This window comes from Pelophylax lessonae, assembly GCF_965119305.1.
Source record: "Pelophylax lessonae genome assembly, chromosome: 1".
NCBI lineage: Eukaryota > Metazoa > Chordata > Amphibia > Anura > Ranidae > Pelophylax > Pelophylax lessonae.
In genome coordinates this window covers 622,809,807-622,819,251 of record NC_138768.1, presented here as the reverse complement: position 1 = coordinate 622,819,251, position 9,445 = coordinate 622,809,807, and the positions used below count along the sequence as shown (strand labels likewise).

General features: G+C 40.3%; 1 protein-coding gene across 1 annotated transcript in view; it reads left to right on the top strand.

Annotated features, from left to right (window-relative positions):
* Positions 1-224: 224 nt before the first annotated feature.
* The window catches only part of PRSS12 (serine protease 12), a 266,504-nt gene continuing 257,283 nt past the window's right edge, over positions 225-9,445 (top strand). The window contains exon 1 of the mRNA XM_082272842.1: positions 225-1,858. Coding sequence (XP_082128968.1) covers positions 1,435-1,858 — 424 coding nt within the window. The 5' untranslated portion in view covers positions 225-1,434. The remainder of the gene's footprint in view (positions 1,859-9,445) is intronic.

Here is a 9,445-nt window from a genome sequence, read left to right as displayed (position 1 = left end):
ATATTGAAATATTTTTGATCATGCCATTGGAATTTTTATTATGTCATAATATGTTTCTTACATCAACTCTAAACTCTTAGGTAGTAGTAGTAGTAGAAGTCTTTAATTGATTCTAGTTTCCCATTGGGAGACAAAGACACCATGACTAAGTTTGGGTTCATCTTTATTTTTGTCACTTGCAGCACGTACGGAGATGACTGAAATCCTATCTTCATTGGAGCAGCTGACTAGCTGCACTCTGCCTGGATGCATGCTCCTTAAAACAGCTGGAGAGAGCAGAATCTTAGTAGAGACACAGCCCACTGCTATTATTCCAGTAAGTGAACTAAGAGCCTTTCAATCAATATAACTGGGCAAAGCAAGTTCTCGGGGAATAGCTGGCTGCAGTAACAGCAGGAGAAGAAAGAACAGTGAAGAAAACATAAGATGAGCTGTTTAACGGGACACAAAACTTAAATCTCCAGCCTCGTCTGAGTCACCCTGACAGTTCTGTTCACCTGCAGCTATTGAGCCTTGTAGTTCAATTTCTGGAAAATATAAATGCATGAGTAGGTAATATGCACATCTTTTTTGTTACTTGCCCAGGATTCTAATCTGCTGTTTTGGAGGAAATTTTAAGGAGAAAAAAGTTTTGGCACATTCACAGGTTGCTGTGGGACAACTTTCCTTTCTTTTTCTCATTTGCTTCATCAATTTATAACTGTTACTTTTTGCTAGACCGCATTGGAAACATTTACTGGAAACTTTTTCTTTAAAAAAAAAAACTATACTGGAGCTTTGGTAGAAATGTCATTCGCATGTTTGATTGATGCCCCGCACTTCCTTAAGTTAAGACCAAATTATTGGAATGACATTGCTTGAAGGAAAAAAAAAATCTTTGCACCATCTGTCTCTAATTCTCTTTCTGAATTGTTGACATTGGGAAGTACATGCAGAAAATGGCTTCATTTCACTTTGTTGTATAGTGCTGTAACTTTCAGATGCTTCATGCTGGCAGTCTCACATACCTTCAGTGCGATTCCTATGTAAAACTTGGCAATTCACGTGCTGTGGAATTTGGAGACTTGTATTTTTTCAAGTGTAAACAAAAAGCCTAGACTGAGGACACAGCTTTTTAGTGCCTTTTGAGGAATTCCTAATTGCTCTAGTCTTTTTCATAGAACTTGTTTCTGTTTCAGTAAGTAACCTAGCCCACGTAGTCTCCTTTCTCCTCCTCCTCTTTTACCAGCTTCTCCCCTTCCTCATCTAAGGATTGGTCTGTCTTTGTCAGCCCCGCTATACTCTGCTGACTTTTGCTGGGAAGACCTGCATTTTTCCTGCATGAATATGAAATGGGCTGGATGGGATTAGGGGGAAGTGGCAACTCCGCCTCTCCCATCAGTTTCAGGACTAGATTAGTGGTGGAGATGGAACAAAACAGACAGTACTGGCAGCATGACAATAACCAGCTTTACTGTAGCTCTAATTTTAGGGAGCATTCCTATAGTGGGATGCTTTGATAAGTCTGTCAGCTCATCCCTTTATCACCTTCTTCAAAATCATCAGACACTTCGTAGGTCTCATCAACTTGCCCAGCATCCCCCGCCTCAGCATCCTTTACCTGCCCACCAACATCATCACACTGGCTGCCCAAAGTACACAGGTCGAGAGGGCTCTATCGGTGACTTCATCAATGTTACCGAGTTTGGTGCCGATTGCCTAAACTGGCTGGAAATTCCCACTTACTTGGAAAGAACTCCAGGTAAAGGATTGGGGGACCACAACTTCTGCAGGAACCCGGATGGGAGGAGTAAACCTTGGTGCTTCTTCAGGAACAATCATGGTAGAGTGGACTGGGCATACTGTGACTGCAAACAAGGTAACTACTTTCTTGCTATCTTTAAATTAGGACTGGAACTTGCAGATTGTGTTTAAATATTCTAATCATCTGATATTTATTTAATTAGAGAATAAAACATTTTCTTTAATCACACTTTCAGTCATTTCGAGAATATCAGTAGCTGACATTAGAGAAAAAGTTTGCACTGTCAAATTTGTTGTGAAGTAAAGTTTTAAAGTATAATTTCCTGAGCTGTAACGTTGTAGGCTATAACCAGTTAAACTTCTATGATCCTGATGCCACAAAAGGAAATAAAAAGTTTAACATGCCACAGTTGTATAGCGATTCGTGTGACATCTGTAGGAAGACAAGTATTAAACTTTATGATACATTATTCACATTCCTGAATCCACCAATCAGATTACATATTACATTTTTGGAGTGCATGATTAAAAGGGAAAACAACTGATTGGTAGTCAAGGATAATATCTGTTACTATTATTGTTATGATTATTATCTTATTATTATGGCCCATAGTACACAAAGATAGTGCTCATACTATAGAGATTGAACATAAGCTACTGCAATGCTCTGCTACCCATGCAGTTGCTGGGTTACTTTAAAGTGACCCTGGAGTTGATTTACTAAAACTGAAAAGAGCAAAATCTGGTGCAGCTGTGCATAGAAACGAATCAGGTCCTAACTACAGCTTGTTCAACTAAGCTTAGCAAAAAAAAAAAAGTGGAAGCTGATTGGTTTCTGTGCAGAGCTGCACCAGATTTTGCACTCTCCAGTTTTAGTAAATCAACCCCTCTGTCATGAAGCAAACTATCTTTGGCCATATTCTGATATTTATTTACCTCCCAGACCACATGCTAGTGCCGAGGCAGTGACATCACTTGTAGGAAAGCTGAAAAAGTTCTACTAATGCAGGTAGCATGCAGCCCAGGACTCACATTACATCTTCCACCTAAAGGATTTATACACAGGAATTTTGTGCATGACATTTTCAATTTATCGATAAAATCTATTTAGATGTGTGTCTGTGTTTAAAGCAGAACTTCACCCTAAAAGGGACGTTTCCCTTTAACACCCCCTCCTCTCCCACTTTTGGAGGGGGGGGGAGCAGTTACTTAAAGAGAAAGGAAATTCCCGCGCATAATTTGTACCTATAGGTAAGCCTATAATAAGGCTTACCTATAGGTACTGTAGATATATCCTAAACGTACACCGTTTAGGAGAAATTTACATTACATGCAGCAGATGATGTCATTGGTGCATGCGCTCTGAAGAAACTGCCACCCGTGCCGTAAATGACGGCTCCCACGCGCATCCACGGAAGTGACGTCATGGCAACTCTGGCCTGTCACACAGCTGGAGTTGGCACACCCGGAAGGAAGACCGGGTGAAGATGGACACTGCCTCCAGGGATTACATCGCATCACATCACTGGAGGGCTTTGTTTTCAAGTAGGTTTCACATAATGTGCTAGTATGCGATGAATACTAGGACATTATGCCTTTACCTTGCAGGTCCTAAAAAAAACAAAAAACAAAAAAAACAACCAGCGGTTTATAACCACTTTAATTTTGGCAGGTACCCGCTCCCACTTCCGCTCTAACCACCTAGGCAATCGAAGTGAAAGTTCTCTCCCCTTCTCTCCCTGTCTGCAACCTTATGGGACATGTCATTGGTCCCAGGAGTCTGCGGGTCCATTCACAAAGCGCAGCCAGACTCACACATACGTAGTGGGAAGCCATCTGTGAAGCCACAGGAATCCACAGCCGACTTATCTTAGAAAACATACTGATGCCAGGGACCATAAGACCGGTGAAGAACTGGCCCGGGGGAGCATGGGGCTGGATCCTTGGATAGGTAAGTGTCCTTTTTTTAAAGTCAGCAGCTACAGTATATGTAGCTAGGTGCTGACTTTTAAATTTTTTTTTTTTTTTGCTAAGACTGAAGAACCAATTTAAAATGAGCTCTTTTAGCTCAGAGAAACTTTTTCAGTGTTATCATTATTTATTACAGATATTTAAATAGCACCAACAATTTACATACTGTAAATTCACATCAGTCACTGCTCTTTAGGAGCTTACAACCTAAGGTTCCTATGTCACATATTAGGGTTCCATAGTTGCCAACATTTGAAAGAAATTTCCAGGGACACTTTGCAGCACAGCTATCAATTACTTACCACACCCACTTCCATGAAGCTCTGCCCACTCTGCATAATTAGCCCCCGCCTACTTATCATCAGATTACAGGGTCTACTCAAAAAAGAGAGAATTACAGGAAATTGAAAAGGGAATTTCAAATTTAAGGCCAAGGTATTAGAGTTGGAATAATTCTCCCATTCAGCTGCACTACTTCTGCCTAAAGTTTAAAATTCTCATCACAATTCCCTGCGATTCTAAAGTGTCAAATGTGCTCAGGTGTGACCGTACAAAAAAATGTAATATGTAAATATAAATAAAGTGCAAGGGACAATGTAAATTACCTGGGACAGGCTTCTATTTGCCAGGACTGTCCCAGCAAAAACAGGACAGTTGGCAAGTATGGGGTTCATTTAGACAGGAGACAAGACAAACATCATGTTTTTGGAGTGTGGGAGGAAACTGGCGTACCCTGAAGAAACCCATGCAAGCACAGGGAGAACATGCAAACTCCATTCAGTCAGTGTCCTATTTGGGATTTGAATCAATTGACCTTAGTGCTGCTAGGCAAGAGTGCTCACCACTAAGCCACTGTGAAGGACCAGGACCAGTTAAATGTACTACTCTGGGATCTATTCATCCTGTGTTGACAGTTTGATGAGCATCTACACATAGTAAAATATGTGGGTAACCTGTTTGAAAAAATGTTTTCGAAAAGATGAAGTAAATGTGCTGAAATGATGACTGAAGTAAAGCTTCTCCTCTTCAGAACATAAACCTAATAGGATTTTCCATTAGGAAAGAGTAATCAGGATGTACAAAGTGCAGGAATCCATAGCAACCAATCAGATTTCAGACTGCTGCGGTCAGTTCTGCTAAGAGAGGATTAGTTGCTGGCTGTGATGAGTTTCTTCTCTTTGCACATCCTGATTGTTCTTACTTGGCTTTGCTGATAGTTTATATAATATATGTGGACAGCCTTTGGTGACCGTGTACAAGCATATATTATGAATGATATCAGATGACATCATCCATGATAATTAAGTCTGGTCATGGTGTCTAGTATGAACTGTTATAACTTACATCACATACTTTACATATACAGTATGATGTTTGCTTGACTGAAAGGTGCAAAACTTTCAGACCTATTCATAGTTACATAGTTACATAGTAGTTGAGGTTGAATAAAGACAATAGTCCATCCAGTTCAACCTGTGTAGGTGTGAATCATTTCCCATACCCCTGAATGTTTTTATCCTTGAGATGTGTGTCCAAGAGTTTTTTAAAAGTAGCCATACTTCCCGCAGTTACTACTGTTTCTGGTAGTAATTATTTAGAGGACCTGCAAATTATTAGATCCCATAGTAACCAGATAAATTAATTTTACCTGATGGGACTCCTATAATCTGAATTCAGTTTGGTTTCTAGAGGTCACCGCACTTTGCACATTTCCATTGCCCTTAGCATTGCCTTTCTAAACATGTCGCTTTATGTTAGATGACTCATGTTAGATGTCTGTATAGCTGGGAATAAAGTGCTCAGACAGCCACTGAGTCCTTATTTTGAATAGAATTCTTTATTACTGTAAATGTGACCCAGTTTCCAGCAGTTGTAGGACACTCCATTATACTGGGACAGTTTTCTCACATTCATTTCACATTTCGCATGTTCAAAAAAAGTTTTCCCAAAACATGTTAGGTATGCTTTTGCAAATAATTGAAATATGTATTTTATTTACCTCTCGATGTGCCTCTAAAAAATTAAAAACAAAAGTCATAAAAAGATTATTTTGCACAAAAGTTTAAAATTCTCTTCATTGTGATGCCCTTTAAGCTGCTTTGCCACCACATTGTGAAGCATACATAAACACATATATTATTTGTTTTTATGGTTAATTCATTTCATTGTGCTAAAATTTCAAGACAAAATGGATATGTTAAGAAAAAAAAAAAGGAAATACTTTTTATTGTATTCTAGAAATGTTATAAATAAATCAGGTCACCCTTTCAAAGTATACTTGTATAACTTTTTGATTTCCTATCCAAACTTGATCCCTGTGTAATCCTGTCCATTTTCCATGGCCTCCTTTTTCCTACCTTTTGTACTTTTAGCAGATAGATATAAAACTTCCACATCTCTTTGTCGTGATCGCTTTAATCTTTTCATCATCTCTGTTCTAAAAATAAACTTTGAAGGTATATGAACCAGTGCAGATTTGATTGTAATCACCTCAGTGCTTGTCATGCCATGGAAGCCTTTGCATAATAACTTACTTTTATTCAGCCCATCATCACATTATCCTAATATCTTGCAACTTTTTTTCTTCTGATTTTGTATCTGCAATCTTTGTTCCCATATATGTTCTTTGAAAGCTTTGAACATACTGAATTCAAGATGAAAATCTACTGAAATCCTATGTAATATTCTGTAAATATACATGCAATATTTTGTTTATTTTTATTTTTTTAAGTGGAACTAAACCCTCCTATCTTTTTCAGCCAAGGAAACTGCCATCTTGGCCTCTGTTTGATCTGCAACTGCCATGATGCTGACCATGTGATCAGTTATGACACCAGCCATTTGGTGGTTTGACAGTTGAAAGCACAAGCAAAGTGACAGTTACAGTACATTCCCGGGACGTGCCAAGAATTTAGCTATTTTTTTTTAAACTGTTAAATCAATTGGTTTAGTTCCACTTTAGGCTGTGAACCTGTGGCCTCAATCAAAGCCCACAAAGATGCCATTTGGTGTATGAATGTTTACAAGCAGAGTTATAATAGACTAATGCTACTGCTATTCATATATCAGAATTCTCCTATAACATATTCTGGATGCTGCCAAATACTCCCATTCACCCACAAGTCCTTACATGCCTCCTCCGACTGCAATGGCTTTCCACATTGCCTATATCCCGGCTGGTGAAAAATCTGGTCCTAGGCTGCCTGGACCTGCAAACCAACATCGCATATCCTTAAATGGGAAGTTGCTCCTTCAGAGAGGGAATGCCCGGTTTAAGTCTGTGGGGCATCAGTACGCAGAAACGGGCAGCCCGGAACTAGATTTCTACTAGGTGGGATGTAGACAATGCAGGGGGCTGCTGAAGTCACAGAAGAAAAGTAAGCACCAGTAGGAAGATGGTTCAGCTTATTTTATTTAGGGGGCTAGGGAAGGAGTCTGGGGGAACAAATACTGAACTTTTTTCTTTAAAGCGGACCTTTATCCATCTATATGACCCTCCCCCCCAATGATTACACCCCCCCCTTTACACAATTCTGGTTAAAAATATTTTTTAAACAAATTGTTTTTGGTATTTTTACTTGCTCAGCTTCCTGCATCTTCATTTAGGTGAGGATGACGTATGCACAGACACATGGTGGGATCTATTAGACCTGGCAGAGCCGTGTGGCATAACTGTGCATGCTCGAAATGCGATTAACACAACTGCTCATGCATATAAAGCAGCAGCCCTCTTCCAGTCTCTGGGACCTGGCGGAGCCATGTGGTGTGTCTGCATATGAGCAGGGGGTTTTCTGCTATTCTGTGTATGTGCAGACATACCACTTGGCTCTGCCAGGCCCCACTGTCCTGCCAGAGACTCTTGGCATATCTGTGCATAAGCCAGATATTGGTCCAAGAAGGCGATATTTAAGCACAATGACACAAAAGAAAAAAAACTTTGGCCTGCAAGGAGGAAAAGGTCAGATTCTATTGCATAGAAAGTTTGTATTTTTATGTATAATATACAGTCCTTAAATATTGGAAAAATTAGCTACATAGAGGTGAAGTTCCTCTTTAAAGTGACCCTGTCAAAGGGCAAAATATGACTTGCTCCCAGAATGAGAGCCGCACCGCTCCGCTCCGCCGTCATTTGATGGTGGGGAGGTGGCAAGTAGTTAAAGTGGTTGTAAAGGTAAAAGGTTTTTTTTACCTTAATGCATTATCTGCATTGTAAAAAAAATGCAAGGTAAAAAACCTGTCCTCATGAGTCTGACCCCAATCTCGATCTAGCACTGTGCCCATGTGCAGAAGCACTGCTCTTCTTTTCCCTCTTCTCACAGGAGGCATGGCATTTGCTCCTGCTTCGGCCAATCAAATCCTGTGAGCAGAGAGTGGGTGGCAGAGCTGAGCTGCATTGTGTGTGTTAACCATTTAAAGACCAGGCCTATTTCCGACATTTATTGCTTAGTTAAGTTAAAAGTTAAAATCAGTATTTTTTTGCTAGAAAATTACTGTATTTATCAGCGTTTAACACGCACCTAAATTGTAGGAGAGAAATTTCAGGAAAAAAGCTGAAACTTAAAACAAGAGGAGTGAGGGCTGAGACTGCTGGACCCTAGAGTGGGACCGTTCCTGGCCCAGGTGGCCAAACAAGCGTTGTCCGTTCTTAGTGCCATAAGGCATATAAGACCCATTCCCTCTGGTGAGTGAGCATTTCTGTTACTCTTCACGGAGGAAAGCGAGTGTCATCCTTTGCTTGTTCGCAGCCTGCCGATTTTGCGAACACATGGCATTGTTCGCGGCGGCCATATTAGTTTACATTGGGGAGAACTTTGACCCATGACACAGTAATCAGGTGGAACGGGACAGCCAATTGAAACATTGCAGCACATGGACATACCCCCTACCCTATAAATGGACCTAAGCTGGCGGCCATTTCACATTCTGCTTTTTGTCAGTGTAGGGAGAGGTCTGCTGTGTGCACAAGGGACAGATAGTCAGTGATACAAATCGCTCCGTTAAGATCCACAAAAGTCCTTTTAAGAACTGGTATTTGGTATAAACATTGTTTCGTCAAAAAGGTTACATTAGTTGAAGGATAAACTTGGTCAACTGAACCAGACGTGTATAGTAACTGACATATCAAATGAAACAAGGGCTGATGGATTTGGGGATAAGTGAACAACCTCAGCTATACAAAACTTGTGAGTGTCAGGTACCAGGGTAGTACCAACGGACGGGCTCACAAAAGTCCTTTTAAGGGCTGGTATTTGGTATAGGTCTACAGTCTCTTTTCTTAGTGTAGGGAGAGGTCTGCTGTGTGCACCCGGGACAGATAGTCAGTGACACAAATCGCTCTGTTAAGGTCCACAAAAGTCATTTTAAGGGCTGCTATTTGGTATAGATGTACAGTCTCTTTTGTCAGTGTAGAGAGAAGTATGTTGTGTGCACCAGGGACAGATTCGTCAGTGACACTAATCACTCTGTTAAGGTCCACAAAAGTCATTTTAAGGACTGGTGTTTTTTTTATAGGTGTGGAGTGCACTATATAGGGATGTAATCCACTTATAATATACTTTGTAATATAGAAAGCATGTTATAGTGGATTTGTATTGTGCACTGTGCAGCATTGTGACTGGTGTGTTGAGCATTTCTGCAGCAATACTACAAACAGTGACAAAAGCACTTTTAAAGTATTATAACTGGTGTGATAAACCAGTCCCCCCCCCAATACCACATATTGGAGTGGGGT